Source organism: Rhinolophus sinicus, chromosome 2, assembly GCF_057876585.1.
Source record: "Rhinolophus sinicus isolate RSI-liver-muscle chromosome 2, RSI-T2T, whole genome shotgun sequence".
In the NCBI taxonomy this organism is placed as follows: Eukaryota; Metazoa; Chordata; class Mammalia; order Chiroptera; family Rhinolophidae; genus Rhinolophus; species Rhinolophus sinicus.
Window position 1 is genome coordinate 2,956,810 of NC_142502.1, and position 22,117 is coordinate 2,978,926.

General features: G+C 42.5%; 1 protein-coding gene across 7 annotated transcripts in view; it reads left to right on the top strand.

The window, feature by feature from the left end:
- The window catches only part of PDE10A (phosphodiesterase 10A), a 475,244-nt gene that overhangs the window by 270,384 nt on the left and 182,743 nt on the right, over positions 1–22,117 (top strand). The window contains exon 2 of one of the 7 annotated variants that reach the window (XM_019749830.3): positions 19,642–19,769. The exons of the other annotated variants lie outside the window; for them this stretch is intronic. Coding sequence (XP_019605389.1) covers positions 19,733–19,769 — 37 coding nt within the window. The 5' untranslated portion in view covers positions 19,642–19,732. The remainder of the gene's footprint in view (positions 1–19,641; positions 19,770–22,117) is intronic. 7 annotated transcript variants of the gene reach the window in all.

Consider the following 22,117-nt stretch of genomic DNA (forward strand, 5'->3'; position numbering starts at 1 on the left):
TGGCCTGGCCAAGTTAATACATAAAATTAACCATCACAGGAAGCAAGGAAATAGTTTAGGAGAATGATCTATCAGACACAACGGGTATGATATTTTTTTGTAATGCTAACATAGAGTGAAGAACTAATTCCAAATTACTACACACTTGTATTGGTCCACGTGGGGTTTCTGTGCACGCTTCGTCAGTGTGGCAAATACACATTTAAACAACACACATAGAATGCGTGCATGTACATATGTAATATACAATGTGTTATATATTATATACAATTATTTTTTGCTGTCAGAGAAGCAGGGTCACTATATTCTCTGATTATTTTATTGGCCAGGTTTTCTAACATTTTAAATTAATGTGTGTCATTTATTTGGGGATAAAGCAGTCTTAATTTCTGTGTGATTATTTCACTGTTGACGCTTTCCTTCACTACTGAGAATTGTGCGAATAGTCTTGGGTGGGGGTTATTCTGCTCTTAACATCGATATTGTGTTTGGCTGACCTTTACCTTGGCTGAATCTCACGCTGTAGTTACATCTGTACCAGGCGGGCTGACTGACTGCTGGGGTTGGCTTGGGACGTCCCCAGTTGTGGCAGGAACACCCCATGTCCTGGGAGACCCTCCGTCCTGGCTGGCCGGGATATGGTTCATCGCCATAGCTGACGTGCTAGGAGCTGAGGTCTCTGTTCACCGCTCCCCCCCATTGGCTGCTCAGATGTGAAGGCTCATTTTAAATTAAATTGCTCACACTGAATTGAGGAGGTGTGGCCCTGCAGTAGGGCCCTCATTCCTCAGGCTGACCCCATTCCGACTCCCAGCCCTGCTTCCTTGGGTATTTTGCCTCTGCGGGGTGTCAGCTGGCCTGGTGGAGTGCGGTGACAGGAAGGGACGCTCTTCTCTTGGAACGGTGCTTGTTGTTCCAGAGCTTTTCCTGCCCTTTCAGCGAAGGATGGAGTTGGAACCCCTTACCGGTATGAGTCTCATTCGTGCTGTGATATGTTTTCTTGAAGTTGTGCCCACAATTGGATGTTAGGCATCTAATAATACAGGCATAGCATTGACTCACTGTGCATACATTCAAGAGATGTCTGCCAGTATAATGAGAAAAATAAAATTTTTATTTCCAACAAAATACATTGAGGAAATGATCTAGATGTTCTCAAATATTTGTACAGAGAGGTTTAATTGTTTGTATGAAAATACTGGTACAATATCATGTGTGCCTTTTTCTTTGTTGTTTACAAATCAACTCTTTTATTTGCTTAGGAAACGACTGCATTTTGATTTGTGGGATTGTGTGGAAACTGACTGTAATAAGTTGTCTGTTCACATCATTCATCTGTGCTAGGAGGGAAGCCAGCCTCTGAAATTTGGAGGCCGTGAAATCGTGTGCTCGTAGGACATTCATTTGGTGTCTTATGTGGCTCCTGCACTGGCATTACCCATATTTTGCAATGTCTTGTCAACACAAAGAAACGTTAGAAAAGTCCACAAAAGCTCTACGTCCTTTAGGCTGTCTGCCTAAAGAAAGTGTTTCTCCAAAGAAGTGAAAGCTACTCGGGGTCAATTGTAATTATTTGTTAAAAAGTGTTTATTACTACCTGTCAAGGAGCGGCTACTCCTGATACCCTGCTGCAGCCGCCGAAGGTCGCTCCCTCATGGGACCTTGTGTTGTGTCCTTACTAAACATGGTTAGGGATGCTTGCCCCTTTGAAACTAGGCTTTGTGCTAAAGAGAGGACTTAATTGCAGAACAATTTTATCAATTGGCTCCTGATAGTCCTGGGTAAGGAAAGCAGAATATTTAACAGCTACCGCTTACACTTAGTTTCGCTCACGTGCATCCTGTGTCATGTGGGTAGGGCCCCGTAGAGGACCAAAACACATCTGACCTGGAAAATGCCTTCTGTGTATTTGGAAAGGAAAGCAGAGGGAATTAAGTTTCAAGAACTTACTAAAAAGCCAGTATTTCTAAACTGCACATCAGGTGTCAAGCTTAAGGGAGAAAATTCAAGTTTGTGGGTAAAACTAGGTTTCTAACTTATCTACTATAAATCACTGAGTCCAGATTTTGCTTGATGTCCTTGGGTTTTGGTTTTCAGGGTGGGGTCCATGCGTTCCAGGCAGTGAACACACCCAGCAGCGAGAACATGGCTTAGATCATGGGAACCCAAAAACACAAGTGACCACAAACGGGGGAACGGGGTAAGCTGGCAGTGGATGCTGATGGAAAGCAGCATGAATGTGAAAAGACACTTGCATTTAGTAAAATAAACCGAGTGGTAACCTAATAAAATTCATCCAAACTGACCAGATAAATTTTGGTATCATGTATAAAATGATACTTTGCAAAACGAGTTTCGACACAAAACTTTTTTTAAATATTTTGATACCTGTCATAGTTAAAAGGACCTGTCAGACTCACCAATCTAATGCCTTACCATTTTTTTTTTTTTTTTTTTTTTTTATAAACTTCTTTTAAAAAAAATAACCAAGTTGCAGTATCTTCTTGCTTTCATCACAGCCTAGTAATCTTGCCTTTGGCTTCTGTTTGTCACAAACGGAAAACATCCAGGCCTGTCATCATCACTTCGGTATCAGAAACATTTGACAGAGTTTGTTGAGAGTATGTGAGTAACATGTGTTTTTAGAAAACTGACATTTAAAACGATAGGTGTGCACCACTGTTAGGACTTAATTGGCTACCTTGTCACATTGGTTTTATCTTCACCTAAAATAGAATTAACCTATTTACCTCACATGTATTTTTGTAAATTCTGTCCAATGAGTTTACCATTTTGCTTCGATTCTTTGATTGTATTCTTTACGATGAACAACTGCCACCCTCTGTTCCTTCTTTCTGTTTGATCAGGAGTGTCACTGAAATGGCGTAGGGATTTTAACATATTTTCTCCATTTAAATTCATTTAACCAGTCATTGAGATATTCACTAAATGCCTCCTATGTGCCCAGAACTCAGCTAGTGCCAGAAGTACAACAGTGAACAAAATACAAATCGTTTAAAGAGACTGTAGGGAGAACCCTTCATCCAGGTTGGTGTGTTGGGGAAAACTCTGTAGGAAAAAGTCATATCAAAGTGAAATTTAAAAGGTAAGTAGGAGTGAAGCAGGCAGGGGTGGAGGTGGGTGGGAGGGAGGGGGGAGTGTTCTGGAAGGGAAAGAAGCAGCATGTTCTGGAAGGGGAAAGGAGGGGGCCCGGCGGAGATGTGTGCGGGCTTGGAGTCACAGGAGGAAATTGAGAGGTGGGAGGTGAAACTGAAGAGGTGATTTCAGGTTGGATTTTCGGAGGCTTTCTGAGCCCTACTGTCAGTTTTGACTTTATCGTCCAGTGGTGAGGAGTGGCTGACGACTTCTCAGGATGGGCATGTGAGGAAAGTCACGAAATCAGCATTGAGGAGGATTACTTTGGCATTTCTGAGCAGCGGTTTGGAGGGGCAAGATTTAAGGCAGAGGGTAGTTAGCAGAGTGGGGACTAACCCAGTGGCGTGTTTCAGGCCCAGTAACTGACAGAAGACGTGACAGTGAGTGAGGCGTGTGAGAGTCGTCTGTGTGGCGTGATGGGACAGCCTGTGGCTTCAGGCGGCATGTGGCCGAGATGGGAAGATGGCCCGATGGCCTGGGTCCCACATGTCAGGCATGGGCGATGAGAAGGGGTCCAGGACGAGGGGCCAGCTGCAGGAGGGAGACACCCAGTTCCATTTGGGGCCAAAACAGTCTGAAGATAAGGAGTTGGTTATAGGAGTTAATGGAGGGGTCTGAGGCTGAGGAAAACAGTGAAGGCTGGAGTGTGGGAGCTCGCTAAAATGTCACTGCGTCTTTAACTCTTACATTGCTCTTCAGAAGAGGGGCTCAGCGCTACCTTTTGACGCAGATAATTTCTCACTTAGTTGTGACTAATAATACGTCTTATAAGCTCTATTTTACAGCTCTGGGCGCTTCCTCAGTGTCCACAAAATATGCAATTTCTGGACTGTAATCAAATAAGTATCCGGTTCATTGACTACTGGATTATGGAGTGTGATACGTTATGAAAGTATCCAAACACATGCTAAAAAGGTCTCACGTTCCCTCCAAAAGGCAGTTTCTGTTGGCAAACTAGCATTAGCTTCTATCGCAACACATGGTACAAGGCACAGAAACACAGTGAGAGGTTTGTTTTCCAGTGTGAAGTGTGGGCATATGAAGGAAAATTAGTAACGATGAAAGAGGAACCAATTTCTGAATAAAGAGAAAATCCCCTTTCCTGGTTGTTTTTTAATATTGTGTGTGTTAGATTAGCATGTGTATTCATCTAAATACTGTTTCTGATTGCAAATGTCACAAAGGACTTTGCTGAGAGTTCTTAGATCCTTCTGTTTGAATCTGCCCTACTGGCTAAATTGATAAGGTTTTAGTTTTCGATGAGTGGATGCGCAGATATTGTTACAGTTATTCACAGAAGAAATGCAGTGAGGTGAGTGAGACGTGTGCTGGAAAAACAGTCTAGTGGGCTCTGTTAGTATGGTTTCCTGTCGTGTAGTTCCGTTTGCATTCGTCTTGGTATGAGACAAAACCATGCAGGTTTATTTCTCACATCATGTTCTGATGTGAAGACTATTGCACACGTGCGTGCCATAAGGAGTGTGTCCCCAATGTTTTCTTACTGGTGTCCGGTGGGGGAAGGGATTGCAGATGGCCTTAGTGGCCTGAGTTTGGAGGAAATGGAGGATAACTGTCCAGTGGCTTCCCATCTGAAACCACTGTCTGTTACCCTCTGAGCTATGGTCATCTCTTAGGTCATTGAGTGTTTCTGTTCTGGTGCAGATACCTGTTCTGAATAAACCTGCTCAGTATATGCTGGGCTTTCAGACTTGGAGGGAAATTTGAGTTGTCCTTTGCTTGTGGGTAATGGACGTTTGCTGTACCAGAATAGGGGGAGGGCATGTGCAAGAAGTAGGGAGACACAGCACCCCACTTGGCAACCCTGAGCTTGTCTCCAGTAATTACTGATGACAGCAGAATTTTCAGATGGAATTTGGCGAGTCTCCCTAGGCTGGGATGGAGAGCTGATTTTGAATGAAAGAGATCAATGACCTCGAGAGTACATGATGTTTGTTACACTTAACTCCAATCCACCACGTGGAGTAACAGACCCGCTTCTCCCCGAGTCTGTCCACTGGACCAGAGGAAGGGCTCTGAGCAGCCTTCCATGGGTGAATCAATTGCCTGGCAGGATGACAGGACACTATTAAGCGCCAGCTGCAAGTCACATGGCAGGAGAGCAGACTCTTACCAGAGGGACGTGGGAACGCTGATGGGACAATCACTGCCCATAGAATGCACCCCTCTAAAACCAACTCAACCTCTAGCATCTCCCCCGCCAGCATCTGCCAGCGTTAATAGTATAGTCACAACACGTGACTAAGGTGCTCGTGAAGAAGGTTCTCCACACACAGTAGCACTGTTTTCCCCAGGAAAGCCCAATGCAATGTTTGGATCAAACAACTCATGTCAGTTCTCTACAACGGAGTTAAGTATTTGTAAGAAATCAAAATCTGAGTGGCGCTTGAAGTTGTAGACAATTATTTATTTAATGAAAATATTTGTTGAGGGTCTACTATTTATCAACTACTGTATTATCTTTGGGATGTGACGGCCCCGACCCTCACCAAGCAGGCAATTAGATGAATAGTTACTTGATACGTTTGATATTGAAAAGTGGGTAAAAGTTATGAAAGAAAAGGCATGGGTGCTGGGAGGGAAACTAATTTTTAGATTTGGAGGTAGGGAAAGCCTCCCTGTGGGCCATACATTGTTTTTGATAATCCTGATAACGTTTTCTTTATGTGCATTACCTGTCTTCGTGTTGTACCTTCCATGTATCATAAAAGGAGCATGCTGTGTAAGAATTGGTTTACACAAGTAGGAATATTCCCAGTTTGGATAATAATTCATGTGGTTTTATTACTGAAGTCAGCTAACTGGGGGATGGTGTTCCATTGTTTGCTTATGCCGCCTTTTATTCATTCATTCCCCGCTGGATAGACATTTAGGTTAGTTCCCACTCTCTTTCTGTATATCTATATCTATATATCTCTACATATATTTATATATCCGTATCTATGTATCTATACCATAACTATCTATCTATCTATCTATCTATCTATCTATCTATCTATCTATCTATCTATCTCTATCTGTCTGTCTGTCTGTCTGTCTGTCTGTCTATCTATCTATCTATCTATCTATCTCTAAGCTCCTTGAGAAATACATACATTGAAATACATGCCTTATTTCTCTACATCTCTAGATTTCTAGGACTGTTTCTGTTTCCAGGTGTCAGCGGGCCAGTGACTGGAGCAGTCACTCCCTGCTTGGAGGAGAGCCCCACCCCCAAGTCCTAGCAGGTAGACTGTCCCTACCCAGACTGGCCTGGCAGTAGGGGAGGGGCTTCGCAGAGAACAGTGAGTGTTTGTGGGGAGACTCCCCATTCCTTGAAATCCTTCCTGCTATGCATACTTCCTGTTTCCACTAGAGTGCCTCTCAGCAGCAATATGGGGTTACAAGTGTCATTTTTACTACTAAATTTTATTTCTCTGAGTTTATATTTCCTGCTAACCATGTGGGTCATAATTGCCTTGGCCCTATGTCACTAAAGTACCATGCTAAAATATAATTAGAGAGTTTGTAAGGAGTTGCCATGGGATATAATCCCATAAACCTTTTAGTACCTTTATTCTTCCTCAAATAGGTGATTCTGCACAGCAGAGCTTCTAGGCCCCTGACCTGGACACTCATGCAGACGCTTCAGACGTTGCGGATTTTAAAGAGCTGCCCAGGGCTTGCCAAAGTTGGTTCACGATAGATCTAAAGAGGAGGCATGGCCTTAGTGACTGTCATATGATGTAATTTATTTATTCTTTTTAACGTAACATTTGTTTTTTACTGCTTGTCTCGCCTCTTCTGAAAATTAACCGAATTTTGTTTTCGTGTTGGAAGAAAAACAACTTCGAATGTCACATAAATAAATACAATACAAACTAGTTTGGACCGTGTAGCCTACCTTTTAATTAGAGCCTTGCACCTGCATAAGATGTCATTTAGGGGCACTGGATATTTATGGGGCTGAACCTTATGTCACGTGGGTGCCCTCTTTATGAAAAAGAACACAAAAGTATCTCACTTTTGCAAATTTCACAAAAATCTGTGATCATGTGAAATTTTGCGAATTTCACAAAAGCTCGTTGTAGGATCAGTCAGGACCTCAGAAGGGGCCTGTCCAAACGCCAGACCTGAGACTTAGCCTCGTGCTAAATCTTCCCGACTTTAAAATATTGTCCCCCGTCAGTTTCTACAGTGACCGAAACTGTGTGCTTAGAAGAGACACTCCAGTGATACATTTATTTTTTTTGGAAATCTCCAAGTGAAATTGAAATCCCTAAGAGAGACTGACATAGTTAAGCCCTTGAGGCCAGGGATTTGTCCTCGAGGACCAGCTCCCATGGTTGGTAGCCAGTGCTGGAGTTTTGTTGAGAAACGGTGTTAGGCAGTTTCAGGTGGTGGGTTGGGCAGGGGAGTTGGAAGTAAGACAGGGGCGGTGGGGTGGGGGGGCATGTTTGCTGTCTGTGCTGCTGGGTGCCACTACCTGACACCTTAGCCTGACTGTATGATTTGTGATACTCCTTTCCTCTGTCCCTGGAAAAGCCTGTGAAGGATGCTGGGGCCCAGCGAGTGGCGAGCGGAGAAGAGGGCTGTGGGTTTGGAGGAAAAGGCCTGATGAGAAGCGGAGACTCAGACCCAAATGCAGACTTGGCTTGTCAACCTGTTTGCTCAGTATATCCTGATCCTCGTGTCCATTTTTAAAAAGATAAATTGTAAAAGCAATTTTCCCCTTTGTCTTCTGACAGGATAGAGTTGGATTAGATGTCGAGTGGTAGGTAAGGCGCTCAGTGTGGCGCTCTTCATATTCAGAGACTTTGAGAAGAAACAGTTTAATCATAAACCATCATTAATAACTAGACAGGCATGAGCAAGCCTACCGATTATTTAATGCACCTAAGAGTGAAGAAAGGAAAACATCAGAAAACAGCCTGCCTGACATCTACGTAAATTTTTAGAAGGACTAAGACATTGTTTGTCATCAAGTTCTTAATGTAAATATGTCAGGGGCTGGGACATCTAGAGAGTAGGACATCTCGGAAGTGATTACACTTGTGGTGTGAGTCTGAAGGCTAGGGCAGTGGGTCTTAGACTATCGGCGTCTCACCAGCTTTCGTATGTGACCTTCTTCGTCTCTACCTCCTCGGGCAGTTGTAAGAATTACATACAATAGTGCCACTGAGTCCCGTAAAACACTGCCTGGTACCTAGCAGGTGCTCAATAAATGGTAGCAAATTATGTGTAATACAACACTGTTTGCAAAACAAAATGTTAATGCTGCTGCGTTGGAGTAGCTAGAGAAAAAATATTGGAATCATACTTAGTATAAACCTTTGAGCACTCGATTTGGCTACTAATGCTGTCAGTGTCAGATATGTTTAAAGGATTAATTCCTTATTTCTGAGGTGAGAGTGGAAGGTCTAGGCTAGGAGCGATATTGGAAACACACACACACACACACACACACACACACACACACACTCACACTCACCATTTGGTTTCCGAGCACAACCGACTTGCTCGCTGGATGAAGTGGTACAGAGAACTCACTCATTGCCGTTTCCCTGGACAGCTGCTGCACATGGCTTGTCCCTCTCCTGCAATGGCGTCAGCATCTGGGGAAGGCCGCAGGCCCTCTTAGCGATGTGTCCCAGCATGTCCCCCGCCATGCCCTGAGGAGTGAAGGTGGTCCACGGTAAGGGGTCAGGTTCCCGTTTGGGCTGGGAAGTGTTGATTGACAGGGAAGAAGGCCTCTGGCTGCCGAAGGCTGTGAGGTGTGGGGGCGCCAACGTTCCAGGGTTGGACTGTGATGTCAGGGCCACCGGATCCCTCAGGCTTGTACTCAGCCTTCGGCAGTTGGAATCTGTTGGAGGGCGGTTGACCAATCCTTGGCCCGAGAGAGCGGGGCGGCGGGAGATGCCACTGGCGTGTCGGCTCTGACTCCAGGTAGACAGGAGGTAATCTTGCGAAGTCCCTGTTGCCAAGACAGTCTGCAGGCCTGGTGCCACTCTGGGAAGAGGCCGGGGAGGCTGGCTGCAGGCTCTGCTCTGGGCCAGAGAAGCACTTCTGCCCCTGCTGCGACCCTAGCAGGTCATGGCCAGCGCTGCTATGGCAAGATTATATGGTGAGGGATGCTTGTGCGAATGACGTAGCAATGGATGCTTACGGAGCTCCTGCTACGTACCAGGTGTTCTGCAAAGCCTGTTTAAAGACCCAGGGTTCCTAAGTGGCTGTTTTATAATGGTCCCATGTAATGGAGGCACACCTCCTAGTTTCCTATTTGATGTGGGTTAAGTGATGGAAGCAGTGGCTTCGACGGTTCCTCTGACTACATTATTCCAAGAGGTCAGGGAGACATTGATGAATGGATTGTGATGCAGTTTATCAGAGAGAGGCTTGCAAAGAGGTCACACTGAAGAGGACGAAGAAAACTATTGTGGGGTGGTATGTGGGGGGGCAGCAAAATGCATGCGTGTGGCAGGGAGTGAGTTAATCTGAGCAGCGTCTGCACATCAGGATTTGTTGGCCTTAGGAGGTGACAAGGTGCCACTGATGTTCTGTGACTGTTGCTTTTTGTTTCCTCCTTTTAGGGTGCGTTTGTTTTCAGCAGAGCCTTTATTACAGGCCAGAAACACTGGCGTCACCATAGGGGAGGAGGTGGCAAACAATTCACTAGGATTGTTTGTACTCTTTAAAATTCCTCCCTACTTTTTCTGTAATATGGCAATCCTAAGATTCCCGCCTGAATAGACACTAGGATGGGGTGGAATGTCTGGATTAGAGTTAACCTGCAGTACTTTATGGTAGGGCTGTTTCTCACCTGCTTGGGAGGGTTGCGGGTGAGGTCGGAAGTAGGAAGGAGAATGTTCCCTGAGAGACTCCTGGATGTCTCTTCCAGAGGTGAGAGAGGAGGAAGTGATGCAAAGGGGGTCCCGAGGCACTGATCCAGCCTCTGTGTTTGTGTACTAAAGGTCCACCCTCCTAGGTGGTAGCAAAAGCTAGTTCCTAACTCTGAGCCCAGGGTTAGTAGTTTAGTTTTCCTAATCTATTTGAAGCAGGATAGGGATAATGGACCTTTTCTTTGTAAATTCATATATGATTCTACCTATTGTATGAGCTTAAGATAAAAAAAGACCCCAAGGAACCATTTATTGAGCAATCATCGTGTTCTAGACAGTATAGTGGGACTTGCACATGCATTATCTTTATTAGTCTTCACAATAATTCTCGTAAGCTTGGTGTGTCATTGCCATTTTGCAGATCTGACCCTTAGGATAGTCCATTTCCAAAGGTCACACAGTAGGGACCATACCATTCGTACTCTGATTATAAATGGAGGGAAGATCCTTTTTCATAATATAGAACAACTTCTGTACCAGTGTCTCAAGTTTGTAAAATTTTAAGCACAGTTTTGCTAAAAAGTGTTTTTTCGTATATTTTTCCTATTTCAAAAGATACTTTGACAATGAATTTAGCAGTGCATTTGCATGGAACTCTTAAAAATTGTATTTTTTAAGATTTCTCTAATATTATTGTTAGCTTTTGGGACTATCTTTCTCTATGATCTGGAAAGAGGGAGAACAGGAATTAAATATGAGTTGTAAAGTTGGCCTTCAAACTTTTGCAACAATAAATCTTCCCATTCTTGGATACAATTAAATAATTGCTAAAATGTATATTGGTATTTTAAGATCTAACCAGCGAATTGACAGGTTTGGGTTTTTTTCCTCAACAAAAAATGAGTGGAAAAAAATGCATGTTTTTAATTAGACTTATGCATGGTGTGTTGGTCTGACGCACGGCCTGGAGTTGGCCAAGGGGTTGGGGACCAAAGTGTAGCGTATGCCGCTTGCCATAGTGTGTGATTTTTACGGGGAACATCGACGTCACTCTTACATTTGGGCCACTCGCCGCAGCCCTGTCGCCCTGTTTCTTCTTTTCCATTCCATTGGCCTCACAGTCCTCTTTTATAAGCTTCAAATTACATCCCATTATATGTAAGTGGGATTTAAAGGCATATGAAGGACATAATCAGAACTATAAGTGAACCTAATTCACGCATGTTTTCCCTCATCTACTTTATTTGCTGTGGCTAAGGTCTTGTCCACAGCTATTAGCCTATCTGGAAAAGAATTAACTGGAACACACAGTGTAGGCATCTGTTTCTAACATGGTTTTGTTTCTGTCCTTACAGTTTTCCTAATTCTTCATTTATGTGCTATATTTGGACTTATTTGAGAGACTTTTTCCTCCTATTAATTGGTCATATTTTAACATCATACATAACCTACCTTAACACTTTTTTGTAATTAACATAGATCACCTAAAGAGAGAAACTGTTTTTGTGGCTAAAACCCGATTCTATAGAGGAAGATACTTGGGTACAAATAAAACCAAAGACTCATTGGCTTACCTTTCTACAGACAGCTTGTTTTAAGAATTGAGGTAACTTCATGACTAATTCAACATTAAAATCTGTTTTGGATTTAGTCCTCTATATTAGAGCAAAGTGGCTTTAAAGAAAAACAATCCACCAGGATACTTTTCTTACGTCATGGTCTGTATATCTGGGTTTGTCATATATTCATTCATTTATTCATTTACACGATAGGTATTAGGTACTGACTGTTTTTAAAGTTGGGAATATAGCAGTAACAAACAGATTGAAAAGAACAGCTTTGTCCTCTTGGGTCGCTCCATTAAGGGCCGAGGTAGACAGAAATAAGTGAAATAGAGACTGCTCAGGTTGGTGGTAAGTGCTACGAAAGACCCTCCAGCAGTGAAGGGGGGGGAGTGGATTGGACTTTAGTTGGTGAAAGCAGGGAGGGCTGCCCCATGAAGGTAAATTCTGAGCACAGATTTCCAACTGGTGACCCATACAGACCACGGGTGACAAGGTTTTCAAGCAGAGGGAACACCCATCAGATGCCAGAACCTCACCCGAGAGCATGGCTGGCATATTTGGAGGCATTGTGCCGAGGCCAGTGACAGTGGGGGAGAAAAGCAAAGGTTGTGTGGGGTGTTCAGGGCCCCATTAGATTTCGTCTGTTTTCTAAGTAAGATGGGAAGCCATTAAAGGGTTTTAAGCAAAGGAGTGACTGATGTGACTTAATAACATCACCCTGGCTGCTGCGTTGAGAACAGATTGTAAGGAGAAGAAGGACAGAAACAGACAAGTGAGGGGGCCAGTGACCAATCCAGACAAGGGGTGATGGTGGCCGGGCCACGGTGTAGGCCATAGACTGGATGAGAAATGGTGGGACTGTGGATATATTTTAAGGGACAGCCATCAGGGTTTCCTGATGGATTGGATGTGGGGTGGGAGAGAAAGACATGAGTGAGGGTATCAGAGTTTGGGCCAAGATCTTTTTCCAAAGTTTAGAAATTGGAAGATCAGGTTTGTAGGCAAATCAGTTGTTTATTTGTTTTGGGACATGTTAACTGGAGGTTAACTGGAGCTTGTGGCTATATTATGATAGACGTCTGGGTGTTAAACATTGATTAAAATACGCATTGATTTTTATTTCATTTGAGGCCGTTGTAATGGATCACAGCAAGCATTTCATGGCTATGTGTCATCATTTATTTTATTCATTTCAATTGATTGGAACAACAAAATGGTAATACTTTTTTCATTTTGGTTGTACTATAGGCTAATCTTTATTACCTTTGTAGGCGTCCGTCTCTCTGATAATTGAGCCACCTTCCCTGACTCTGTAATATAGCCAAAGACTTCTGGCCTTCTTTACGGTAACAGTATGCTTTGCTGGGGGTATCCTAGTTTGCACCCCATAAGGACTAGTGTAGAGACAAGTAGATTAGGAAAGGGAAGGACTGAGGCTCGGCCAGCTCAGCTGCAGGGCTGGTCCCTGAAGAGTTGGCCAGTGTTTAGGGGAGCGAATTAACCTTGGCCGGACCCAGACTTTAGACCCACTGGTACCTGCAGTTGCCAGGCTCCTGTAGTCTAAAGAATCTGGGTTTTAGCAGCGGATGGACTTGGTCTAAATTCCAGCTTTGCCCATCACTAGAGAACTTGGCGTTGAGGAAGTTATCTAACTTTTCTGAATTTCAGTTTCTTCATTCACAGATTAGAGATAACTTTATGATGTGGGTGATCTTGTTAACCACACCAGCCTTATCTCCTGCCATCCTTTTATGTGCAACTTTTCTTTCAAATCATGCAGGAGAGTATATGGTTCTGTGGTTTAGCACAGATTCTCACTGCGTCACATAATGTCAGTTCTATTTTTGGTGATGCTAAATTTACTCACTAGGTTCAGATGGTGTCTGCCAGATGTCTGTACTGTAAAGATACCTTTTCTGCTTTGTAAAGAGTAATCGGTGGAATGATACTTTGAAATGGTGTGAATATCATATTTCTGAACACCCTTTCTTATTCAGTAATTTTAGCATTGATTCATTTTCTTTGCCTTATCATTGATTTTTTTTGGGAGGGGGGCATACAAAGTGATGATCTTTGAAAAATTCTATTCTTTCTACATTTAAACCTTGAATTATCATATATAGAGCTTCCCTCAGCCTCCAGCCCTCCCGTTTTACTTTGCTTTGGGTATCATTGTGGACTCATGGATTCCTTTTGTATTCAATGTTATAATAATACATTACGATATTTACTCTTTTTCTTTTTCCATTTAATGTGTGACATACAATCCATTACTGCATATATTATTGCTGACCCTCAGACTGCCCCAGATGTGGCCAGTATGAATTCTTTCAAAACATTTCCTTAGTCCATTTCATGGCTCCATTAGCCTGAGCACTGCTTGCCCTTCTAGCACACTATTTTCCATATTTACTTTATACTTCCTGTCTCAGACCTGGAATCAGCCATTTCTCCAAGGAGCCCTGGTCCTGCGTAAAAGGCAATGGTCTTTAGTAGCTAAGACTTGAGCACTAGGTGTGGTCACTGCAACTTGGGTGTTATTCCTTCTAGACCCTTCCAGGACATAAAGCTAGGAAATATATATTTAAGTTTCTAATGCTAGCTCCAGTTCAAATCCAATACCGTAGGTTTCTTCCTCACTAGGAAGTGGAATTGTAAATATAATTATATAATTAGCATTGAAAGCACTTATTCAAAAGCTTATGTATTGTGGCTACTATGGTTCAGTAAGAATCTCAGTTTATGGTAAAAGCATTAATAATGGTGATTCAGTTCACTTAGAATAATTTCTTTTGTGGAGTATGATAGAAGAAGAAATCTGAGGAAAGTTTTTGTTGCCTTTGGGGTTTTGACTCGATACTCTGAACCCTTACTCAGAATGACCTACGTGATTCATAGCATTAGTGTCCTTACAAGATGGAGAGTTTAGGAGTACATTTATCATTTTAAAATATCTCAAGTTCTAATAACTTTATGATGTTATTAAAACATAAATGTTGATTGATAAATATTTAAAGAAATTAGAATGTGACTAACGTGATACCTTTATATTAGCTGTAGATTTTGCTGATGTAAACTATGAATTGTGCGATTTAGTTTTTATTGTAGTACCCCACATGTGTGCTGCTTTTGTGTGTCCCAAGTTTGAGGTGAACTTGACATTGCCACTTGGCCAAGATTGCAGAGAAGGGCAGGGCCAGATGAGTAATGCTGGTGCGGTTCAGATCTCTGGCAACCCATTCCACACAGCTGTAGTTCTTATTGTTGGAAAACCTGGGCTTTGAGTGGGGGACAGCCATCAGGAATGACAGCTTTACTGTAACAGAGCAGAGCAAAACACAGCAACAAACCAATAATTTCTATATCGACACCAAGTGTAATTGTACCAGTTTTATTACAAGTGCAAAACTTAAACCTCATTCCAGGTTGTATCTTCAAAGAATAACAAACAAGGCAGACTGAAAATACTTGTCAAGGAGAACGCCTGAAATCTACTCAGCTGTTTTGGGGGCTCTGAAAACCAGCCTTTTTGTGCTGGCAATCAGGCCTAGAGGGGAAGGCTGCGATGCCATTTCCTTTTAGATCATGCTATTGAATTTACGGTGAAATATGCACGCCTTTAATTTCCTCCTATTTCGCTCCACCCTCTGCTCCTTCTCTTCCTAATAAAAATACCTCTTCTCTGGCTTTACTGCTTTTTAATACAGATGACTAATATGATGCAATGACAAAGTATCTGGGCAAAACAACTCTCCCATTTTCAAATTTATTTTGATTTAAGCACTTTGTTAATTGAGAAATAATTCTAGACATCTATGATTTCATCATGGTTGTTGTAATTGAGTTAAATGTCTACATTATTTTTAAAAAATGATGTTTCTTTAACGTAAGTCACATTTTCGTGTCTACCAAACACGTTTTAAGTGTATGTGTTAGAAGAAGAAAAAAATGAGGCTACAATTTTGCAACTGCCACATCATAAGCACTCAGATAGTTTTTGGGTGAAAATTAAAGGCATGTAAAGCTCTTTGTGTTTGGTGTATGCTTGCATATGGTTCAATTTGATTCCCTTAGTGTTTCTACTCTTGTAATTAAAAGTGTGACTCTGGAGGCAGACACTTGGGTTTTAATCCTAGCATTGTGATCAACTGTTTAACTTACCTGCATCAGTTTCCTCATCTGTAAAATGGAGAAAATAATAATTCTTACCGTTTAGAATTATGACAATTAAATTGTTGTGACGAATGAAAATTTAATACGTGTAAGTCATTTAATATAGTGCTTATTCCATGGTTAATATTCAATAAGTGTTAGCTATTGTTATGACTACTTTCCTGTAAATCAGTATTTCCTGACTCTTAATTAGTAAAATTGGAAAAAAATAAATCCCGAGATGCAAGATTTTCTTGAAATGAATATTGGTGTTACTATAAATGAAAAGCTAATAATTAAAGATAAATTAGTCAATATTCTTCTATTTCTGAACCTCTTCTAGTCTTTTCAAACATCTCTGAAACATATTCACCAATAATCCAAAAATTTATCTCCTTCTGAAATGAAAATCCAAATTCTTCAAGTAACTCTCAGGTTACTGTCTTTTATACTTTTTATCTTCGTTGGTAATAAAAAATTAAATAATACAGTATGCATATTTAAGCTTAATATTTTGCTTTTTGAAGTGTTTTTCTTTTACTCAACATCTTAAATTTTTTTTAAATTTATACTTTGAGGCAGAGTTTTAAATATAACTGAAAAATATTAAGGGTTGGTTTTTTTGAAAATCTTGTTTTCAGTTTGATAGTAAATTTGCAGTTTTTTCCACATTGCAGATAAGTTAGCTAGCCTGAGCACACAGAAAACTGACTTTTTTCCCCCCCAAATTTGCAAATTCTCCCTGTTGAGTGTATTTCAGTACATGGATTTGTATTACTGTTAGGAATTGCTGAATTGCTGTAGTGAATATTAAAGCACTGTATTTTTAAATTTTCTATATTTCATATATTTTTCATGCAATAGTGATTGGGAACATGAATGTATGTCATTATATTTTTCTTAAAGACGGAACTTGAGGAAAACTGTGGTTTTATTAGAGAAGTAACAGAGACTCGTTTTCCTATTTAGGAAAGGATTGTATTTTCCCCATCATATCCCTTTTGACAGATGAGAAAATGTAATTTACATGAAGGCATTTTACTTTATACTCATCTTGAAATATATTTGAAAGTACTGACTTGATGGCAGGGGAGCCAGGAAAACCATAAATCTAACTTTATTTCCCTCAATCCCCAATAGTTTAATATCACCAAGCTATTGCTCTAATATTAAGCCAGGGTTAGGATGGGGAGGTAAATCCCCCTACTGTCTATTCCAATAATAGTAAGCTAGTTTGAAATATAGAGACATGTAGTTAAAAAAGAAAACAAAACAAAAACATCTATTTTTTTTTTTTAGAGCAGTATTTAGCAACTTTGTAAATTACCTTAAGAACAGAAGATCAATTTCTGGTCGATAATCAGAAAACTGTAAAGGGTAATACTAGTTAAAAGAGAATAGAGTTACCTGGTTTTATAGGAGTGGCAACAGAAACAACATTTAGAGAAAGCGTTTGTCCTGGGAGTGATGAATCTTGGTTTTGGTTGCTGGATCTCTGAGCCGTACAGGGCCTGACAGTTGTCAGTGAGCAGTGTTTTCTGGGTGTTGGTGAGTGCAGAGACCTTAATGAGGTTCTTAACCTCATTTCATCTCTGTAGTTCTGTCGTGTCGGGTATCAGGCAGGGTCTCAGCTCCCACTCCCCACACAAGAACGCAGGACATGGTGAGGCCAAAAAGGAACACCCACGGAGCCATAGGTAGGGGAGTCATACCACTATATTCTCTCTGGCGGCTGGGTTGGAGACACAGGAAGCAGGAGCCACACTGTCTGCAACCCGCCGTCCTAACTGCAATCCGTGCTTGCTAGCTCAGCCACCGTCTGCTTGCTAGGCCCCCATTTTCTGCTAGCATAGCCACAGCAGTTATATTAGTGGCCAATGGCTCACTGGTTACAGCTGACGGCCAACTAGCCACAGCTGATGGCCATACAATCACAGTTGATGGCCATTTACTACCTGAGCCAGCACCTTTCCACGTGAGGCCGAGAGCCTGGAAACTGCACTTCTGGGTCTGTCCCCACAAGTTCGCTACCTGAATTCTAAAAAGACAAAAGTCATTGTTCTCTTTCTTGGAAGATGTGAAAATTATATCCTGTCTTTCTGTTAACAGTACTGTCCTAAAGTACTTATGCCTTAGTACTTCTATTTATATAAATCAGGTGAAAAGGAAAAGAAATGATTCGTATGTTACATTTGGAGAAACTTCCAAAATAGCTGAACACCCTGGTTGATGGATTACCAGTCGGTTTTAGCCAAGGTCGTGTCATATCTATCACCCCCCCCATCAGAAAGGGTTTTTGGAGGAAGCCTTTAACGCTTTAGTGTAGTATCCTGTGAAGCTGGCAGATTGCCTGCATCTTGCTAGGTGTTATTTGTAAGAATTACTGGGCAGTTTATTAGATTTGTAAATGCTGTTTACAAAACCCGTAAACGGGAGGCTCGCTGCGTTTCCGGCGTGCGCGTGACGTCACCGGAAGTGAGTGGCGTTGGGGCGGGGCCTGAAGGCTTCCGGGCGGCGCCCGGTGCCGGTGTCCTGAGCGTGCCAGGTGGGCCCGCGGCGCGCTGAGTGCGAGGGGACCTGGGTGGGGGGCGGCCTCGGGGGGTGGCGGCCCTTCCCGGCCCAACACCCAGAGTTGTGAGCAGGCGCCTCGGGTTCGGGGCCGGGGTCGGGGCCGGTTCGGGGCGCCGTGGCCGCAGGGGCGTGGGCGTCTGCACGGGCCTTGAGGGGCAGGAGGGCAGGGCTGGTGACAGTGGTCACCTCAGTAGTTCCCGTCTGTGGTCACAGCTTGATGTCCTGATGTGGTGGAAGAATCTCCTGAGTGACGCGTGACCGAGGAATGTGGTGTGGAACGGCTGCTTGTGAAGGTCGCGTGGACATGGTGTCTGTCCTGCCAGCTGAGCACGGTCCGGGGCTGTCGCAGTGACAGACTTTGGGGCCCGAGGATTCACACACACACACACGCGCACAGAAGTGTCCTTCTGAGCGCGGTGTGAGGAGAGACTAACCCCGAGATGTGACATCCGGAGGAACCTGACGGAGGAGGCTGCAGCACTGGCTCCCAGGACCGTGTCTGTTGGGTACCTTTTGGCTGCAAGTAATGGCAGCCCAGCTCCAAATTGCATGAACCGCAAGGAAGGTTTATGTCATAAGACAAGAAGCCTTGAGGTAGGGCAGCTCCGCCGCTGATTAATTCAGTGCGTCTCTAACGTCTTAAGGATCCGCTGCTTCACGCTTCCCCCTCTTATTCCCACTCTCGCTAAAGCTACGGGTCTGGTACACAGGTTGGAAGGACAGTGGCTTTGCCTGTATGATGGCTAAACAGATGACTTAAGGGGGGTGGGATTATTACCAGGACTGATTTGTCTAATAACGAGCTGTTCTGAGCTGGAGGCTGTATCTCCCCTCATGGAAAGAGGAGAAAATGGGGGCTAACAGTGTCCTGAACAAAGGCAGTAACGGTGGGAACGGAAAAGTTTAAAAGGATGCAGAAATATTGTGGAGATAGCATGAATAGGACTCAGAAATTATGTACCACGGGAGCCAAAAAATGCATCCAAGTGGACACTGGTCAGCGCTGCTCAAGCAGGAGTTCGCCGTCATCAGAAGTGTCTGGACGTTGATGGGAACCACTGTGAGCACCTCTTGTCATGGCAGACGTCACACGTGTCTTGTATGCATCTTTTGTTATTGGTATATATCGCGTATTACAATTTTAACACAGTTTTTTCCTTTCTTACAAGTGTGTACATTATTTTGACGCCCTCTGTATCTTTGAGGATTGAGGGAAAGAGGGGTTTGGAGGATGGTGAGATACTGAGCTTTGATGACTGGGAGGAGGATTTCACTTACAGACATGGGCACATAAGGGCGGAGGTAAGATCAAGAAGTTAAGGTGTCAATTATCTGATAGTTATTTGATCTTTTTTATTTAGAAGCTAGAAGTATAGATGTAGAAGTCATCCACAGAGATGTTACAGTTGAAGACATGGGGTTAGAGAAGACTTTGAAGGAAAAGAATGTAGAATGAGGATAGAAGAGAGGAAATCCCAACATTTAACAGGTGAGTAGAGTCTCTAAGTCAGCAAAAGAAACTTGGGAGGGCTGTTGAGATAGACGGATAGTACACGGGTAACTTTGTAGCTCTGAGTTTTAATTTGCCAATTTATTGAAATTGTCAATTGACTAAAATGTGTTTCATTCATACATTGAAATTTTGGGACGTCGACCCTCAATCAACCCCTCCCAACATCCCTGGCAGGGTTTTATTGTATTAAAAAGCTTGCTTATAAGTGTTTTATACTGGATGAGTTAGTTTTAGCAGCTTTGAAGATTTCTGTGATGTTCTGGTTGGCTGTTTCTCATTTTCGTTTTTATAGGGTGATTAATAATATATTTAATAATATATTTGCTTTAGGCAAATTGTTAGGTAACTGACCTTTGCTATGTTGTGTAGGAAAAATTCTCAAGAAAGCAAGGGATTGGTTGATAATACCTGATATTGTTGAGACTGAGGAAGATGATGTTTAGACTGAGATAACGATGTTTAACTTTTCAGGGAAGTTGGCTTCTATTTGAAAGAGCAGTTTCAGTGTGGGCTGGGGCTGATCTCACAGGTGGTGATAAAGACACATTAAAGTAAGCACCGAACTACTGTTTTGACTTTGGTGGTGAAAGAGGAAAACAATGTGTGATGAGACTAGAAAATAGATAAAAGTTTAGAGAAATGTGGAAGAGGAAAATGAAGGATCCTCTCAGAAGAGGAAGGAGGTCAAGTCACGTGTCGGGGAGATGACGATGTGTGGGTGCCGCAGCACGATGGAACGGACGGTCTTGATTCAGCTGCTGTGGCATCACCTGGGGGAAGTAAAGCAATTGGCATGACAGTGTTTTTCTTTAACAGTTAGAAATGCCAGTGAAGGGAATTGGGTGGTTGGGTTTACCTATTGTTGGGGCTAAGTGAGGGATTCTGGGGTCACAGCTGAGGCATCTTTGCAGTAATTGGCAGAGGTCTTCAAAATCAATAGGGAGGCAAAATTCATTCAAATGGCGGAGAATTCAGGTGAGCGGGGACCAGGTTGTACAGTTGAGGGCAAAGACCAGACTCAATGGAATGAAAGGGAGAATGAGGCCTAAGGGTAGGAAAAGCTGGCATAGGATGCTTGGGTTGCTCTCTAATAGACTGCCCTATCTGTGGATTAAACAATGGACATTATTTCTCACAGTTCTGGAGGCTTGGGAAGTCTAAGGTCAGGGGACTGGCTGATTCGTGAGAATTCTGGTGAGAAGTCTTTTCCTGGCTTGAGGACGCAAGTTTTCTTGCTCAGTGGTGGAGAGATACGCATCTCCCTTATGAGGGCACGAATCCCATCATGAGGCCCCACTCCTGTTACCTAGTTCCCTCCCCAAAGGCCCATTGCCAAGCATCACATTGTGGGGAAGAGGGTTTCACACAGAAGATTGTGGAGACATTTCAGTCCATAGCAGGAGGTATGCACAGAGAGGGGAATTCTGTCATGGGAGGGAGAGTACAATTTTTTACTTATTCATGGTTTACACCAGCAGGACTCAAACCCATATAGGGAGTATTGGGGTGCAAATCAATTATATTTTTTCTAATTTAACAAGTAAACTTGAAGGGATAATAAATGATGAGTTTAAATATAATTTCATGAATCTATTATTTTGCTAGCTGAGTAACCAGGATGACAGTGTGGTTTGTGAAGTATAGTATTTTGAGATAGTTTTAAACCAGGGTATAAGTGCACTATCATTTTTTATGGAGAACTATTTAATATACATGCTGAGTTGAGACTAGTAAATAAAAATCTTTTGTTTTGGATATTAAAAATGCAAGTTTATTACATTGGAAAAATGAATTAACAAGTGTGATGTTGCTTTAAATATTTAAAATTTCTTTAAAAGTGATTTTTAAATCAAGGTTTTTTTCTTTTTAATATTTGGGTAGTTTTTCGAAGCCACTTTTTCTCTTCAGGAAAAACTCAAGCCTGGCTGGAGTAGTGGGACTGAGCCTACCTGGTCATTGAGTGTTCCTCTGCCTGCTTTTCCGATCTTCTGTTTAGAGATGCAAGCATTAGCAGTCATTCTAAAGCAGTTTGAATCTTATTCTCACCCCCAAACAACTTTTAGTGGAGCTAATGTAAGAGTTACACGCACATTTCCTAACAACTTGCTTTTTCTTTGACTTTGAAATGAAATGGAATGGAATCACTCTTCTAAAAGCATAACTTTGACATGTATTTGCATAAGTAGGAGAAGTGGTCGTGTTATATGGCTAGAGCACTTTACAAAAATACTTTTAAGGGTGGGTTTGAGGGCAGAAACTTGCATTGTAATTAATGTAGCACGTTGGACCATTTGTTTTGTTAATAAGGGGCTCAAGTCTCCTTA